Source organism: Oncorhynchus gorbuscha, linkage group LG24, assembly GCF_021184085.1.
Source record: "Oncorhynchus gorbuscha isolate QuinsamMale2020 ecotype Even-year linkage group LG24, OgorEven_v1.0, whole genome shotgun sequence".
NCBI classification, from domain to species: domain Eukaryota; kingdom Metazoa; phylum Chordata; class Actinopteri; order Salmoniformes; family Salmonidae; genus Oncorhynchus; species Oncorhynchus gorbuscha.
This window is the reverse complement of record NC_060196.1, coordinates 12,147,038-12,165,083: the sequence shown is the minus strand read 5'-3', so window position 1 is coordinate 12,165,083 and position 18,046 is coordinate 12,147,038. Positions and strand designations below refer to the sequence as shown.

The following is an 18,046-nucleotide window of genomic DNA, read 5'->3' as shown; positions in this document are numbered from 1 at the left end:
GCTAGGGTCAGTCTGTTGTATCTGGAGTATTTATCCTTTCTTATCCGGTGTCTTGTGTGAATTTAAGTATGCTCTCTCTAATCCTCTCTTTTTTTCTTTCATTCTTTCTCTCTCTCGGAAGACCTGAGCCCTAGGACCATGCCTCAGGACTACCTGGCCTGATGACTCCTTGCTGTCCCCCATCCACCTGGTCGTGCTGCTGCTCCAGTTTCAACTGTTCTGCATGCGGTTATGGAACCCTGACCTGTTCACCGGACGCGCTACCTGTCCCAGACCTGCTGTTTTCAATTCTCTAGAGACAGCAGGAGCGGTAGAGATACTCTGAATGATCGGCTATTAAAAGCCAACTGACATTTACTCCTGAGGTGCTGACCTGTTACACCCTCGACAACCACTGTGATTATTATTATTTGACCCTGCTGGTCATCTCTGAACATTTGATCATCTTGGCCATGTTCTGTTATAATCTCCACCCGGCACAGCCAGAAGAGGACTGGCCACCCCTCATAGCCTGGTTCCTCTCTAGGTTTCTTCCTAGGTTCTGGCCTTTCTAGGGAGTTTTTCCTAGCCACCGTGCTTCTACACCTGTATTGCTTGCTGTTTGGGGTTTTAGGCTGGGTTTCTGTACAGCACTTTGTGACATCAGCGTATGTAAGAAGGGCTTTTTAAATACATTTGATTGATTGATGGCCATCTTAAAGCATGTGGGGACAGCAGACTGGGATAGGGAGAGATTGAATATGTCCATAAACACACCAGCCAGCTGGTCTGTGCATGCTCTGAGGACTCAGCTAGGGATGCCGTCTGGGCCGGCAGCCTTGCGAGGGTTAACACGTTTAAATGTCTCTCTCATCACAATAGCTGCAGGACGTCCGGCCGAGCTGGACCCGCCCTCGCTGGGGAGTGAACCCTTTACGCATTGCAGTGGAAGCCCAGCTAGGCAGACAGGCAGGCAGTCACACCTACTCCTGAGACCACAAAGTGCAGTTGATTGACACTAATATCAAAGCCAACGTGCCCTCCTCCTCGGCTCTGCTCTACTTCAGGAAAAGCACATAGAGTCAGAGAGAGAGGTGTCCTTCAGCTCTGCACAGATGAGGGGAATTGACCTAAGAATATCATAGGGAGTGTGATAGTACGAAAATGAATGCGTGCACTACTGTAAGCTGCTATGGATAAGAGCATCTGCAAAATGACTCAAATGTATTTGTGAAATGTACAATTGATTCATATTTCTCAGAGTGCAACGATACTGAAAACACTACAGGCTCCCACAACATTTTCCCACAATGTCAAATATCCTTTACTGATAATCGGAGCTTTTTTACACAGGACTAAAAGCAACATTTCTCACATAGCCAACCTCTGTGTTAGCAGTCAATTAGTGACATGGTTCAACCTCTTCCTCTCCTCCAACATTCTACAATACAGCTCAACGGAACTCCTCGAACCCTCCTCTCTGGTGTGAGTTCCGTAACGGAGGGATGTCATTTTTACAGCACACGAGGGTTCTATATAGAGAATGATGGATGTTTGTGTCAGTGTGCTTCTACCAGACACAGTCCCAGTGCCTTGATGAATGAATGGATTCTTTGACAGCCCTTCTTCTAACCCTCTACTAAAGTCAGTTATTAGTATAGCTGCCTGGCTCCAAAGACTCACAGTGGGGCTTGGTATATAGGCACTAGCACTAGGCAGTGGGGCGCAGGCAGCATGTCAAGCACGCAAAGACGAAGTCACCCTTGCAGGGGCTGTTAAATAATGCAAATGTTGTTTCAGAGAGAGATGGAGGGGGGAGAAGTGAAGAGGGGGAGATTGAAGAGATTGAAGGAGAAAGGGGGAGAGACCGAGTGATGGGGCGAGAATGAGAGTGAAAGAGAGACAGAGAGAGGGAGGGGGCATGGGGGGGGGTAGAAGGGGGAGAGGCTGAGATAAGTGTGGCTGAGATAAGTGAGTGTGAGAGAGAGATTGAAAGGATAGATATAAAAATAAAAAGAGAGAGAAAGAGGGGGAGAGAGAGGAAGAGAGAGTGAGCAGAGATTGAGAGAGCAGATAGGAGCAGATAGGAGATTAATAGTTAATTCATACAGCAGCTTCTGGGCATGTGCAGTGTTTTAGGAGACCTGTTTCTCCTCTCTATAGGGTTATTTAGGAGACCTGTTTCTACTCTCTATAGAGTTATTTAGGAGACCTGTTTCTCCTCTCTATAGGGTTATTTAGGAGACCTGTTTCTACTCTCTATAGGGTTATTTAGAAGACCTGTTTCTCCTCTCTATAGGGTTATTTAGGAGACCTGTTTCTACTCTCTATAGAGTTATTTAGGAGACCTGTTTCTCCTCTCTATAGGGTTATTTAGGAGACCTGTTTCTACTCTCTATAGGGTTATTTAGAAGACCTGTTTCTCCTCTCTATAGGGTTATTTAGGAGACCTGTTTCTCCTCTCTATAGGGTTATTTAGGAGACCTGTTTCTCCTCTCTATAGGGTTATTTAGGAGACCTGTTTCTCCTCTCTATAGGGTTATTTAGGAGACCTGTTTCTCCTCTCTATAGGGTTATTTAGGAGACCTGTTTCTCCTCTCTATAGGGTTATTTAGGAGACCTGTTTCTCCTCTCTATAGGGTTATTTAGGAGACCTGTTTCTCCTCTCTATAGGGTTATTTAGGAGACCTGTTTCTCCTCTCTATAGGGTTATTTAGGAGACCTGTTTCTCCTCTCTATAGGGTTATTTAGGAGACCTGTTTCTCCTCTCTATATAGGGTTATTTAGGAGACCTGTTTCTCCTCTCTATAGGGTTATTTAGGGTTATTTAGGACCTGTTTCTCCTCTCTATAGGGTTATTTAGGAGACCTGTTTCTCCTCTCTATAGGGTTATTTAGGAGACCTGTTTCTCCTCTCTATAGGGTTATTTAGGAGACCTGTTTCTCCTCTCTATAGGGTTATTTAGGAGACCTGTTTCTCCTCTCTATAGGGTTATTTAGGAGACCTGTTTCTCCTCTCTATAGGGTTATTTAGGAGACCTGTTTCTCCTCTCTATAGGGTTATTTAGGAGACCTGTTTCTCCTCTCTATAGGGTTATTTAGGAGACCTGTTTCTCCTCTCTATAGGGTTATTTAGGAGACCTGTTTCTCCTCTCTATAGGGTTATTTAGGAGACCTGTTTCTGCTCTCTATAGGGTTATTTAGGAGACCTGTTTCTCCTCTCTATAGGGTTATTTAGGAGACCTGTTTCTCCTCTCTATAGGGTTATTTAGGAGACCTGTTTCTCCTCTCTATAGGGTTATTTAGGAGACCTGTTTCTCATCTCTATAGGGTTATTTAGGAGACCTGTTTCTCCTCTCTATAGGGTTATTTAGGAGACCTGTTTCTCCTCTCTATAGGGTTATTTAGGAGACCTGTTTCTCCTCTCTATAGGGTTATTTAGGAGACCTGTTTCTCCTCTCTATATTTAGGGTTATTTAGGGTTAGAGACCTGTTTCTCCTCTCTATAGGGTTATTTAGGAGACCTGTTTCTCTCTCTATAGGGTTATTTAGGAGACCTGTTTCTCCTCTCTATAGGGTTATTTAGGAGACCTGTTTCTCCTCTCTATAGGGTTATTTAGGAGACCTGTTTCTCCTCTCTATAGGGTTATTTAGGAGACCTGTTTCTCCTCTCTCCTCTCTATAGGGTTATTTAGGAGACCTGTTTCTCCTCTCTATAGGGTTTTATTTTCTCCTCTCTAGGATTTAGGAGACCTGTTTCTCCTCTCTATAGGGTTATTTAGGAGACCTGTTTCTCCTCTCTATAGGGTTATTTAGGAGACCTGTTTCTCCTCTCTATAGGGTTATTTAGGAGACCTGTTTCTCCTCTCTATAGGGTTATTTAGGAGACCTGTTTCTCCTCTCTATAGGGTTATTTAGGAGACCTGTTTCTCATCTCTATAGGGTTATTTAGGAGACCTGTTTCTCCTCTCTATAGGGTTATTTAGGAGACCTGTTTCTCCTCTCTATAGGGTTATTTAGGAGACCTGTTTCTCCTCTCTCTATAGGGTTATTTAGGAGACCTGTTTCTCCTCTCTATAGGGTTATTTAGGAGACCTGTTTCTCCTCTCTATAGGGTTATTTAGGAGACCTGTTTCTCCTCTCTATAGGGTTATTTAGGAGACCTGTTTCTCCTCTCTATTATTTAGGAGACCTTTTCTCCTCTCTATATTTAGGAGACCTGTTTCTCCTCTCTATAGGGTTATTTAGGAGACCTGTTTCTCCTCTCTATAGGGTTATTTAGGGTTTCTCCTCTCTATTTAGGAGACCTGTTTCTCCTCTCTATAGGGTTATTTAGGAGACCTGTTTCTCCTCTCTATAGGGTTATTTAGGAGACCTGTTTCTCCTCTCTATAGGGTTATTTAGGAGACCTGTTTCTCCTCTCTATAGGGTTATTTAGGAGACCTGTTTCTCCTCTCTATAGGGTTATTTAGGAGACCTGTTTCTCATCTCTATAGGGTTATTTAGGAGACCTGTTTCTCCTCTCTATAGGGTTATTTAGGAGACCTGTTTCTCCTCTCTATAGGGTTATTTAGGAGACCTGTTTCTCCTCTCTATAGGGTTATTTAGGAGACCTGTTTCTCCTCTCTATAGGGTTATTTAGGAGACCTGTTTCTCCTCTCTATAGGGTTATTTAGGAGACCTGCTTCTACTCTCTATAGGGTTATTTAGGAGACCTGTTTCTCTTCTCTATAGGGTTATTTAGGAGACCTGTTTCTCCTCTCTATAGGGTTATTTAGGAGACCTGTTTCTCTTCTCTATAGGGTTATTTAGGAGACCTGTTTCTCCTCTCTATAGGGTTATTTAGGAGACCTGTTTCTCCTCTCTATAGGGTTATTTAGGAGACCTGTTTCTCCTCTCTATAGGGTTATTTAGGAGACCTGTTTCTCCTCTCTATAGGGTTATTTAGGAGACCTGTTTCTCCTCTCTATAGGGTTATTTAGGAGACCTGTTTCTCCTCTCTATAGGGTTATTTAGGAGACCTGTTTCTCCTCTCTATAGGGTTATTTAGGAGACCTGTTTCTCCTCTCTATAGGGTTATTTAGGAGACCTGTTTCTCCTCTCTATAGGGTTATTTAGGAGACCTGTTTCTCCTCTCTATAGGGTTATTTAGGAGACCTGTTTCTCCTCTCTATAGGGTTATTTAGGAGACCTGTTTCTCCTCTCTATAGGGTTATTTAGCTTTTTTGTATATTTTTCTTATTTTCTGTTAGATTTTTCTGTCCCATGTTCTCCCTTGAAAAATGGGATAGCTTGGTAAAATAAAGGTAAAATAAAACGTTTAGTAACCTTGTCTGGTTGTCTTACGCTCAATTAGCGTAATTGAAATTAGATGCACCAATGCATCAACATGAATTGTCATGCATTTTATTTTGACGCTCATTTTGACTTATAAAGGGAATGGTTTCAAATAACTGACCGCAGACAATAGAAATTAAAAACACGCTTGTTGACCCCGTGTGTATCCTTTTCGAAATGTGGAATTAATGTACCTAACCAAACCCCATGTATCAACACAAAGAAGACACACTTATTCCATTTCAGATAAGAGTAGGATAAAGGTAAGGTGAAGAAATGGTTCATGACATTTTAAATAGTTTTCTGGACAGCTTTGGAGCCTGGTGGGGAAAGCAAATGAAAAGGGTTGTGTCAAACATTCGCTGAAGTGTCTTCCATCCATTCGCTATATTTGACGGTGGCTTTTAAGCATTAGCCAAATTCATACTGGTCTCATATAGTGTTGTTTTCATGCCGGTTGTCACAGTCACATTGACTGGAGGAAAATACAGGGAAATTACCATTACTATTAAATGTCGGGGTAATTGGATGCTTGACAAGAACATGACCTTGTTTTATAATTCGTTTTATATTGGATATTCGGTGGAAATTCGTTTTTTTTAAATCTCGACAATAACTATAGAACCAAGCATGCCATGACTATGAAAATTTTATATTCCCGAATCAGTGGTGAATGAAGAACAATCTACGCCTTTTTTGTTGATAAAAAAAATATATATATATATATATACATTTCGGATTTTCAGCGTGCCATGAAAACCGCGTATGCAGCAGCATTTCACCCTGCATTTCAATGCTGGCTTGCCTCTGAAGCTAAACAGTATCGGTCCTGGTCGCCCCTGGATGGGCGACCAGATGCTGCGGGAAGTGGTGTTGAAGGGCCAGACTTCCCTCTGGTCTAAGGAGATCTCAATGCCACAGGGAAGGGGGAATTTGTCCTGCGTAGGGAGCCGTCTTTTAGGTGGGACATTAAACAAGACTCCTGACTCTCTGTGGTCATTCAAAATCCCATGGCACTTATTGTAAGAGTAGGGGTGATAACCCCGGTGTCATGGCTAAATTACCAACCTGGCCCCATTCCATCATGGCCACTTAATCATCCCCCTCATTCCTAATTGTCATATATCACTCCTCACCTCTCTAGCTGATGTGCGGTGAGCGTTCTGGCACAAAAATGGTCGCCGTGCATCACCCAGGTGGGTGCCACACATTGATGGTGGATGAGGTGTTTCCCCCAACTATGTAAAGCGCTGTGACATATCCACTCCAATGAATTAACGAGCTACTGAAATGGTGCATGACGTGAGTTACCTACAGAAGCCTGCGTAAGCTGAAGTGTGCATTCACCCTACTTGCGAAAACATTTAGGTCAGACTTTTGAAGAGATATATATATATATAAACATAAACTCTCTGATAAATCTCTCTCATATATATATATATATATATATATATATATATATATATATATATATCTAATCTGGGGTATCTAAGTGGAAGTTTGCCAAATAGTGTAACCTAGTAGCCTAATCTTGTGTAATAGGGGCAGCAGACGTTTTGCAGTAGGTTTTTGTCAGTGAAGGCGTGGGACGTTTTTGGGAGAAGGTTGGTCGAACTCCCATGTGATTACCCTCCTCTCCTCATCATCAGACAGCAACTGCAGTTCCCTCCTCTGACGCGCGTGCAGTCGTTGTGCAGAAGCCAGGAAGACGGTGGGAAATACAGCAGGGATGCTCAGAGTGAGCATCTAAAGGATCTCCACACCCTCTTCATTTCGCGACAACTTCCATATTTTGCCAGGATAACGTTGCCATTTCGAGAGATCCAAGGCGCTCGGAAAGGTAATCGCATGTCCCGATCGCAAGACACAAGAGATGTTGATGTTGTGGGACGAATTGGGAGCTGTCCCCCAAAAATGGTGCTGAAATCGCTCCGCGCTCGAGAAAGGAAGTGATTTTTTGCTGTTGCTCTTGTAGCTCTGTGTGTGGGTTCAGACAAGGTTATGTGTCGGGAATTTAAAAATATATATCTGTAAAAAAAAACGTGATGGCAGGCCCTATTCATTTCAAATTAGCCAGGGTTGGGATTATGATTAGCCTACTTGGGACGTCGTAGGCTACAACTCGCGGTGCATTTGGGTTTTGAACCATATGACTGAATCCGGACAATTGAAAGTTTGACATTGAACGCGGATTATGGGCTCGTGGAATTGATTCGCCTTATATATTTCCCCTGATCAAATGAACCCTGTTATCGGCATTGGTGTGCTATATCTTGTCTGGTAGCCAATGCTTACACGAGGCTGCTTCTTCCCATTTGAAGTACCGTATAGGAAAGCTAATTGGCCCCATGAAACGTACTAGGCTACGCTATTGCAGGTTACCAACGTTGGGCCGGTTATTTACGACACCTGTGCCGTCAATATATAGCCTTTTCACAAAATATGTCACAAGAAAACCGCTATAAATTGACCTTTTTCTGACCTTCACGGAGCTCCCTCCGTCGAATCCACCCCGTCAGAATAAATTCCTAAAATACAGTGGTTTATACATTTGAGGTTAGCATTACCCGGAGGAGGTGTAGCCAACAACGCATCTTGTTTGTAAATCACAACACCATTCAATTTGCAAACTAAAAGGAGGGAGCATCCAACACTGCGATTGACAGAGAAAGTTAGTTATGGGTCAATATAACCACTCAACCTCTACTGTCTTCATTTCGAAGGTTTCTTTCTCCTGGCACCTGGGCAGCATCTGTCCTGTCTGACGTGAAACTGTGAATCTGAGGGGAGGCAAGACTTAAAAGCATCATCATGAATTTTGTAATGAAGGCAGCTATGGGAGGTAAGTTGATTAATGCGTTGCACCATTACCATAGTCGTGTCGGACACTCAAAGGCAATGCACCATATACAGTACACGGGATGCGAAAGGACATTACGTGTGACATTCTTTCAATTCTATTCATTATTTCTAAGTTAATGAATAGGTATATAGTTATAAACTATAAGCTATATCCATATTATTTAGACTTATATTGTCCCTTTATCATTATATGGGTATGGACAAAACTGCTGTGGACTATATTATAAAACATGTTAAGGTCAAACGTGATACGTGAACACCTAGTGTAGAGACATATAATACTGTACATCTGTGGTACTTTTTCATCATATTTGCTGGGGTCTTCTGCATTGTTAGGGGCTTCTGCTGCACTGGCTGAGCAGCCTATAGAAATGGTGTGTGGGAGTCGAGATTGCGCGAGGTAGCTGACATTTCTCATTGAAATGCAGGACCAACCACCAACTTCTGCATCGCCCCGCGCCCTCTCCAGTCTCCATGATGCGAATCCTTAAACAAACAGTTAGCATTGCCCCTTTTCACATACCAACATTAAAGTGTTTGACTGTAGATGCACACAGCTATTCTGCTTTACACTCATATAATCTGGCCTGTTATCTATTGGAATATCAACCTAGTCTTTTTTTGTATTAATTTAACTCATTCAGACGTGACTAAATTCATTTTTCTTACAGTTCACTTTGAGATGCCTGTCACAAATATAATGTGGCTGGTCAGCCAATACGTTTAAACAAACAACTTGCACTAATCTGCACCCTTTAGACCACTTGAACAACAGAGCCTGAATGCAGAGGAACAGTCACGACAGTAAAGCACAAAGGGGTGAACTTAATCTTCTCAACAGACACATCAATGAATTAAATACACCAGTCAATAAATAATCATTTCAAAGAATCACAACGTAATCAACAACTAATTATTATTGTGTTTGAAATATATATACATGGCATTTATCCACAAATCTCATCTCTTGATTTCCATATGTCTGAACTCTTGTTACGTCCCTGCACGATGTCTACGTCACCTGACAGAACAAAAAGCAATTTCACACTGAGAATCAAGCTGCAGGTAGCTGGTGACAGACGCCTGTCAGAATCCACCACACTGACTCCATCACCCAGTGTGTTTCCCAAATGGCACCCTATTCCCTACGTATAGCACACTGCTTTTGAGCAGGACCATATGGTAATAGGCTGCCATTTCAGACATTCTGCCGCCGCTGGGCGGTGTGCACCTGCACCGTTCCCATCATGGATAGACGTGCTGCATTCGGATTTTGGCTGGAGAGAGTTTCCACCGTTGTAAAATCCATGACGGGATGTGATCATCGATCAGCACTCTGGGACATTTTGTGAATACGGGGCCGTGGATGCCGAAACTGTATGAGTTGGATAGAGCGCACGCTATTTTACGATAGCACACATACACTCAACGGAATCTAGGCCAAGGTGTGTCTCATTGCTGACTTGGCACAAACCTGATCAGACCGAGACCCGGCGTGTCATCGTGACCGAGGCAGCAACTCAAGATTCATCTGAGGAGGATCTGAACTTGAGCAAGACCAGTCTCAGACCGAGACCTAGTCCTTCACATTAACCCCAAAAACACTCAACCACATAGTGGAGCTCAATGGGAAACATTGGAATGGAGAGGAAATAAGGAACATTGAAACACACAAGATTATGAAAGACTAACAGCCAATCTGAAAACAACCTCTTTTTTCCTCTAGCCAGCCTATTTCCCTTTTGGGGTCTGCCGATCGGAAGGGACCAGCTCTGATAGTTGTAAGATCCAGTATAACGGTGGGGCTTCAGACTTCCATTGAGCCTTGGGGAGAATCAGCCATATTTCTCACCTCCAAGAAAACCTACCGTTTTATTGAGCCTGTAGGGAATCTGTCCTGCTTGTGAAGGGTACTGTACTGCCGAGGGGCAACGAACAACGCAGCGGAAGCCTATTTCCCTTTCCTCAACAGAAAATAGAACGGAGGCATCTTCAGATGCTCTTCTAGCTCGATAATTGACTGAAAATCAAAGCTAATCTCATTATTTGAAAACACTTAGATGAGATTGTCAGGGAGAGGGTGCCCTCACTGCTTCCTGTATCTCCCCGACTCCCTCCCTCTGTACTGCAAAGCAAATCATTTCCCTCCGTGAGTGTGTGACCTTGAGTTCCTCCAGTGCACAGCCCAGAATCTATAAATAATGGATTCTACCCCAGCAATGTCAAAACGGTAGAGACAGTAGAACTGTAAAAGCCGAGGAGTGGGATGACGGGGGAGGACGAAGAGGAGGAGGACCGAGAGGAGGGGGAGAAGGGAGAGCAAGATGGTTTATGAGACGACGCACAGTTACAGTTTCATAAAAAGGGCCCTCTTTAATCCTTAATCTAATGTGCCCGACCACATAAAACACGTCTTCCTCTTCAAAGCACATGATGTGCAATGAAACAGAAAACACACAATGCAGTCATCATCAGAACACGCCACCAAGACCCAGAGCTGGCTATTTATAACTACTGCTCATATCAACTCACAATACATCTCAGAGAGAGACACAGAGAGACACAGAGAGATAGAGACACAGGGAGAGAGAGAGACACAGGGAGAGAGAGAGAGAGAGAGAGAGAGAGAGAGAGAGAGAGAGAGAGAGAGAGAGAGAGAGACTGACAGTGAGACAGAGACACACAGATAGAGAGACAGAGAGAGAGACAGACAGAGAGACACACAGAGAGAGACAGACAGAGAGAGAAAGACAGAGAGAGCGAGAGAGAGAGAGAGAGAAGAGAGAGGGGGGGGGGGGTGTTGATGCTGCCTATTACTAAGCACAGCTTTTTTAGCACTGCTGATACTAACCTGGAATGGATATAGCCTGGTTAAACCAGATGGAACACTCTGCCGAGTGTGCTCTCCAGTGAGTGTATGGTGTTCAGTATGGTTTAACCAGGCTATATAACCTGGATTCTATCTGATCAGAGAATGTAGATTGACAGTCAGCTCAATAAGCCCTGATCGACTGACTACAGGAGCAGCAGTCTCCCCTTTCTCCCTTTCCTCTCTCTCTCTCTCTCTCTCTCTCTCTCTCTCTCTCTCTCTCTCTCTCTCTCTCTCTCTCTCTCTCTCTCTCTCTCTCTCTCTCTCTCTCTCTCTCTCTCTCTCTCTCTCTCTCTCTCTCTCTCTCTCTCTCTCTCTCTCTCTCTCTCTCTCTACTCTCTCTCTCTCTACCCCTCTCTCTCTCTCTCTCTCTCTCTCTCTCTCTCTACCTCTCTCTCTCTACCTCTCTCTCTACCTCTCTCTCTCTCTCTCTCTCTACCCCTCTCTTTCTCTCTCTACCTCTCTCTCTCTCTCTCTACCTCTCTCTCTCTCTCTCTACCCCTCTCTCTACCTCTCTCTCTACCTCTCTCTACCTCTCTCTCTACCTCTCTCTCTCTCTCTCTACCCCTCTCTCTCTCTCTACCTCTCTCTCTCTCTCTCTCTCTCTCTCTCTCTCTCTCCGTTTTGCTGCAGTTCTTTTTTATGCTGATGAGCAAGAGAAGGAAAAAACCAGACTAGCAGCTCGCTCCAGGGACACAGCAGTCTCCTGGAATTCCCTCTTTCTAGCTCTCTCTCTCTTTCTCTTTCTCTCTCCCCCTCCCTCTTCTCTCGCATGACCAAGCATGCAGTCGTGAGGCACAGCCGGGCAATACCTCGGACTGTAACGGTTCTGCTCATTTGGCGGAACGCTTGCGACTGTGACGTAACATTTTCTTCCCCTGACATTCAGCATTCCTCTGCGTTGGAAAAAAACGAATCTTGTGTTACGAATGGATGGATCCACAGGAGAACACGACATAGTTTCTCATTATATGAGGAACACCGAAACAGTTACATATTCTGTGCTGGGGGGGAAAAATGACACGAGTGCTACCTCCTTTAGTCCTGGGACCATGTTCTTGTCCGTGTCCCGGTAATCAAAAAAATAAATAACTCGAAAGTGACAACATCACTGATTGTAAGTCGATTGAAAGTTGCTCTGGATAATGTGTCTGTGACTAAAATGTGTGCAAATGTGGTCTGTTTTGGCCTACCCTACAATATGACAGTCTACGTTAAAAGTAAGTAAGCAGGCTTGTCTGACAGTTGTCAATGGCCGTGTCCGAGAGCGTCGAACCATGATGCATTGTGGGTAAATGGCGACTGACTGATCTACAAAATAATCATGGGTAGTTGTTTATGACGCAAGGTGATTTGTCAGTCAGTCTGCGGTCGGCCGCACTGTCGGCTGCAATGTCGAACAAGCCCTTTGTCTCTGTGTCACCCAGGGGGGCCACCTGATGTGGGCAAGATGATGGGAGGAGACAAAGAGGAGCCCGACCCCGATGCAGAGAAGAAAGAGGAAGAAAGACAAGAGGCTCTGAGGCAGCAGGAGGAGGAGAGGAAAGACAAATATGCAAAGATGGAGGTGGAAAGGGAGTCAATGCGACAAGGCATCAGAGACAAGGTAAATGAAATAATAAATGTGACGTTGAACAGTTATACACACTACTTTTCTATCAACTGGCAACTTTAGTTCATGTTGGGCCCGGAGATTTTTCTTCACCTCTTGACCTGAGCTGGAACAACCCCCGGGCCCTAGTTCTTATTGAAAAATAAGAATGATGAAAAAATAAAGTAAATTCACAAGGCCTATTTCACCCATACTCTTATCAAGATGTTACAACACACAGCTTTGACCTAGTAAAGTAGCTTTGTTGGCTTATTGCACTTGTGGGCAGGTTGATTAGGAGTCAAACCTTCTCAAACAGCCTAAATACACAATGAAAAAAAAACATTGGAATTACTGTAAGGGAAGTGAAAGTGAATTTGGCCTGACGTTTGGCCTGTCGGTATAGAGCTGCTAGCTATCCTGTTCCCACACTGGCAGAGGCCCCAGTGAGAGCAGGGGTCAGCTAATGGAGCTGCAGTCGAGGCCACTGTTCACTCGCTTGACAGCATCGGGAGGACACTGGAGGATGCGTTCTTCTAAGACCTTGTTTTTTGGCTGCCCTCCAACGAAACCATTTTCCCTTTTCATGGCCCAACCCCCCCCCCCCCCCCCCCATTTTTTGGGAAGTTGAGCACAGATTGTTTTCACTTTTAAAAACGTTTCATACACGACGTGGCTCGCTCGAGGCGCTCAGCAAAAATTGAAGCTCATTTTTTAATGAAAGAAAAGAGAAACTATTGTAAAATCATGTTTACTCATATCAGGCCACCGGAAGGACTACATTTCCCACGATGCAACGTATTTAAAGCGATGCTCCTCTTCAGCTGCCTAATGGACTGCTGCTGCATGGTTGCTAGCGGAGGTTGCTATGAAACCACTAGCCACCACAGTGCAGGAAGGTAACAGCTAGGGAATAGAGACTCTGAAAAGCAGAACGGCAGAGGCAGCCAAAGACAGGATGACCTCAGCCTTCCAGCCCCCTCCCCCCTATCCTCCATCCTTCCCCATCTCACCTCTCTCTCCTCTCCTCATCCTCAAGGTCGTGCTCTCTCCTGAATTCTCTCAATGGACTATAATATCAAGGTTGATGTCTGCTTGGTAGCACTGCCCTACACTCTTCGAAAAAGGGCTCCAAAAGGGTTCTTTGGTTGTCCCGATAGGAGAACCCTTTTTGGTTCCACGTAGAACTTTTTTGGGTTCTCAAAAGGGTTCTACCTAGAACCTAAAGGGTTCTACCTGAAACCAAGAAGTGTTTTTTAAGGTGTTCTCCTATGGGGACAGCCAAAGAACCTAGATGGCACCTTTTGTTTCTATGAGTGTAGTAAAACACAAATAAAGACATATTGGTAAGAGACTGGGAGAGGCAGAGGAGGAGAGTTGTAACAGCTCTGTTTTTGGAAAAATGCATCTTTTTTTGACAGATCCTAAAAATAACCCAAAAAGCACAAGGGCGCTAGTAACAGCTGTGCACAATATGTCAGAGGAAAGAGAGTTGGGTTTCTGTTCTGAGAGATGCATTAATTAGCACAGATTTGTGTTTTCACCCTCTCTGTCACACACACCACACACACGCACAAAACTCTCTCTTACACCCAACAGAGTGTGTGACATCACATCTCCAAGTTTCTGTTATTCAAGTTCAAAAATAGATTCTTGTGACATGTTATTACGTAGGTCTACCGTACAACAATGGCTCAAACCACATTTGGTATTGAATCCTATCCTCAATGTCCTGTGATATATAGCCCTGGAGTAGCCCCTATCCAGGGTCCCTCAGGGTGTGCAGTTTGGTGCAGTAATACACCTAAATCAAATAATCGAGGTCTTCAGTCTGGACCTTGCCTAGCTGAATCGGGTGTGTTACTGCAGGGTTGGAACGAAAGCCTACACTTCCCTCCCAGTAGTTCGTTCAAAAACCTTCGGCGGATTGGCAGAAGATGATCCAAAATCAAAACATTCTGCTCGCGCAGTAAAGAGAGCGAGTTTTAATACAGCTTTTCCCTTTTTGAGTTTCTTTTTGGTGCACAAGATGACATGCCACGCATTCTCCTAGCACAGCGAGTGCACAATGACTGTTATTTTGGTCTAACCCCCGAGGCCCGTTCCAGTCAGTGACTTTGATTGAATTACAGCTAACATGCAATCAGCATCGAGGTCACAGACCCCAGTAACGTGAGTAGTAGCATTACAGCATTAGAACAGAATGGGTGTGTTCGTGCGGTAAGCCTAACGAAGGCGGCTGTAGACAAAAGTCGGAGAGTCATGTCGGGGGGGGGGGGGGGGGGGGCATCTGAGATAGCCCGAGAGTCGGACAACTGTGGTGGTTATCCAACTGCAAGGCAAATATCAACATTGCAGTGTCAACATTGTTGCTATTGTTTTTTTTTATCGGTATAAATGTCAAAATAATATACCCCCATATCACACACACGCACACTGAAAACATAATGTCTGCACAATGAATTGGTTAGAGAGCGGTCTCAAATATCACTTTCATTTGTATCCCATGTAGCTTTAGAAATCCTGGCAAAGTGTGTTCCTGTTTCAGTCAAATTCTGGGCCACGTTCACGCGGGTAAAAACAAAAACACCCTAGTGATTGGTTGACAAATAGTGCCTCCCACAATGCAGGTGATGGCCGCGTGGTGCAGTTGGTGAGAAGGTGACTTCATAAAAAACTACATGAGCCAAGGCAGTAAAAAAAAACATATTACAACAGATGTGATAATTGAGTTGTTTGCTCTCTAACCCATTCGATAATACGCCACCGGGATCATACGCCACCGGGATCATACGCCACCGGGATCATACGCCACCGGGATATGCAATCAGGTCGTGACAACAAAAAGACAAGTCACACAGTGGCGGAATAAATTCAACTACACAAATACGCTTGTTTCATCAACAAAATCTGTCCAGTGAAGAAGCCCACAAAGCAAATATTACATACACACAGTTATCTCCCGCTGTTTATCTCCTGCACACACACAGTTATCTCCTGCAGCATGGTCAAGCAAGTTCATGTTTGACAGTTTACTAAACAACTACTGATTTAGAACCACAGAGTTACAGCAAGTCAGCACAAAGACAACAGGAACTCAGCTATTCCAGCACCATTTCAACTTAAACAACATCATGTGGCTGTCCATAGTACTGATTTCTGTGTGTGTGTGTCTGTGTGTGCGTGCACAAGTAAAACCCTTTTTAAAATGATTACTCACCCTTCTTGTAGACTAGTTGAACACCAATGCCATCATCCTCTCTTTCATGTTGGCAAAACGGTCTATGGCTTTGTCCTACAGCACGCTTTCAGTTTTTGTTGTCATGGGCTACATAGCTAAAATGCTTGCTAGCCTGACTTCCTCGCATGAGCAACAATGAACCAGCTAAGTTAGCTAGCTAGTTAGACTACTAGGCTACATTTAGACTCATATTGAACTTCAATCATCTCAAGCCAGTGGTACAACGTTAATTTATGGTTAGATTTTAATCGCCTTCATAATTATTGGCCTGTGCAGCGAATTAAGTCAAAACCACAAGTCAAAATCCCCATCTCCATCCATGGCTTAGGAAAGGGCCAATTTAGCAAGCTAGCAACTGCAGCACATCAACACAAGCAGACCAGAAACAGACACGTTTATCTGAAAATTGTGTTTTTTGATTGGTCTGAAGCCAAATCCACACTGGCCTCCCTTGCAGGGTGTTTCGCTGCACTAGGATAACTCACAGTTGAGCTCAGCTCAAAGCTGATTTGCTAATTATTTTATAATTGTTTGATCAAGGGTGGCCAAATGCTTGCTGGCATCAATCAATCAACTTCTACAAAGACAACATGTTATACTCTTTTGGTCCAGACAGTATCAGATACATGGAATACACATACTTAGACAGTCATTAAAAGAGGAAGACAATTCCTGTATCACTCCCCACCTCCCTCCTAACCACGTGGCGTTCATAAGAAGTGTATTTTCGGGGGTTAATGTTATTATAACGTTGCACTCCGTTTTCTCCCGAGGGCAGTCTGACACAATAATATTAACGTTACCATAATGCTAGTATCATGTTGTTTTTCCAGTACGGCATTAAGAAGAGGGAGGAGGCTGAGGCCGAGGCCCAGGCTGCTATGGAGCAGTCTGCAGAGGGCAGTCTGACCCGTCCCAAATCGTCCGTGCCCAAGGGCTGCGGAGACGATGATGACGAAGAGGAAAGCATCATGGACACGGTCATGAAATACCTCCCTGGTCCTCTCCAAGACATGTTGAAGAAGTAGCCGAGCAACAACGTTGTTGGGAGTTACATTAGGTTGTTACGGTATCTTCTAGGTGAGAGTTTTAGATTACTTTTCTGCCCCCCTGCAGCGGAGAGTTAGCACCGGAAATTAAAATAAATAAAAACATTCCTCGCTTCACCTGTTTTAGGTTGGTTGGAAAAAATGATACATGAAAAATAATCGTACCGTGCGTCTGTCTAAAAACATCAGAGAATAACACTATAAGCCATATTTTATCTTTATAGGACGTTTGAAGAATCATATCATGATGTTAGGGTAATGTTTGGTTTTGTCTATGAGGTTTATGTGAAAATGTTTGCACACACGTAAGTACGTATATATGTCCACATACTGTGTCGTCATGTCTTGCCCGGTGTAGCCATATGGTCATGGCGTAGGTCTAAACTCAATTTTATATTCAAATTATGTGTACCTTATGTCTTTGCATGCCATTTTGTCAAGTCAAGTTGTGAATATGTACAATATCCTTTTTTTCCTCTCCTAGTCACGCAAAAATATATGGCAATAACTCTTGATTTTGAATGTGGTTAAATTATCATAAGGTATGATGTAATAATGGTTATAAAAATGCATTCAGGAATTTCATTTACAGTTTTTGGACGGGGAGGATAACCATGGTGTAGCAGTGCCACTTAAAACGTTATGCTTCGACATTAAACCGGAATTAAACAACAATGCTATCAGGATTTGCTATAACATTTATTTCTTTTTAACCATGATTTCAAAAGCTATTACAAAATCTGTGACGACTGGAGGGCTAGCTTTTCCATCACCTGAATAAAAAGGGAAATCTGCTGTTTTCCCACTGGACTGCCAGAAGGTTGGTCAAAGTCGGGAATTTGCGAAGAACTGTTAAAGAATGAGGAGGGTAATATAATGCTTGATAATTCTGTTGTAATTGGTTGTGGGTTGGTTGTAAGAATGTTATGTTGGTAATCAGAATGGAATGCTATCAGCAATAAAGGACCATCATGTATGTTCTGCTTGAGAATGAATAAAACTGGTTCACAGACACAATGGGTTTTTTTTTTCTCCCAATGCTTTGGGTGGTATGTCTTGTTCTTTAGAGAAATTAAACACATTATTTGAGAGGGATAGGTTATTTTACAATAAATATTA

At 43.6% G+C, this 18,046-nt stretch overlaps 1 protein-coding gene across 1 annotated transcript; it reads left to right on the top strand.

Annotated features, from left to right (window-relative positions):
• Window positions 1-6,968: 6,968 nt before the first annotated feature.
• LOC124013383 (complexin-1-like) lies at window positions 6,969-17,941 on the top strand. Its single transcript, XM_046327691.1, has 4 exons — window positions 6,969-7,155; window positions 8,039-8,157; window positions 12,474-12,652; window positions 16,712-17,941. Exons 2-4 carry the CDS (start codon window positions 8,127-8,129, stop codon window positions 16,904-16,906), a joined length of 405 nt encoding a protein of 134 aa, XP_046183647.1. The 5' UTR covers window positions 6,969-7,155; window positions 8,039-8,126; the 3' UTR covers window positions 16,907-17,941.
• The last annotated feature ends 105 nt before the right edge of the window (window positions 17,942-18,046 follow it).

Bases quoted from the DNA above. Each gene is read 5' to 3' on its own strand.
- LOC124013383 (XM_046327691.1), top strand. From the start codon at position 8,127: ATGAATTTTGTAATGAAGGCAGCTATGGGAG. The intron at 8,158-12,473 runs GTAAGTTGATTA...TGTGTCACCCAG, and splicing joins AATGAAGGCAGCTATGGGAG to GGGGGCCACCTGATGTGGGC. The intron at 12,653-16,711 runs GTAAATGAAATA...TTGTTTTTCCAG, and splicing joins GACAAGGCATCAGAGACAAG to TACGGCATTAAGAAGAGGGA.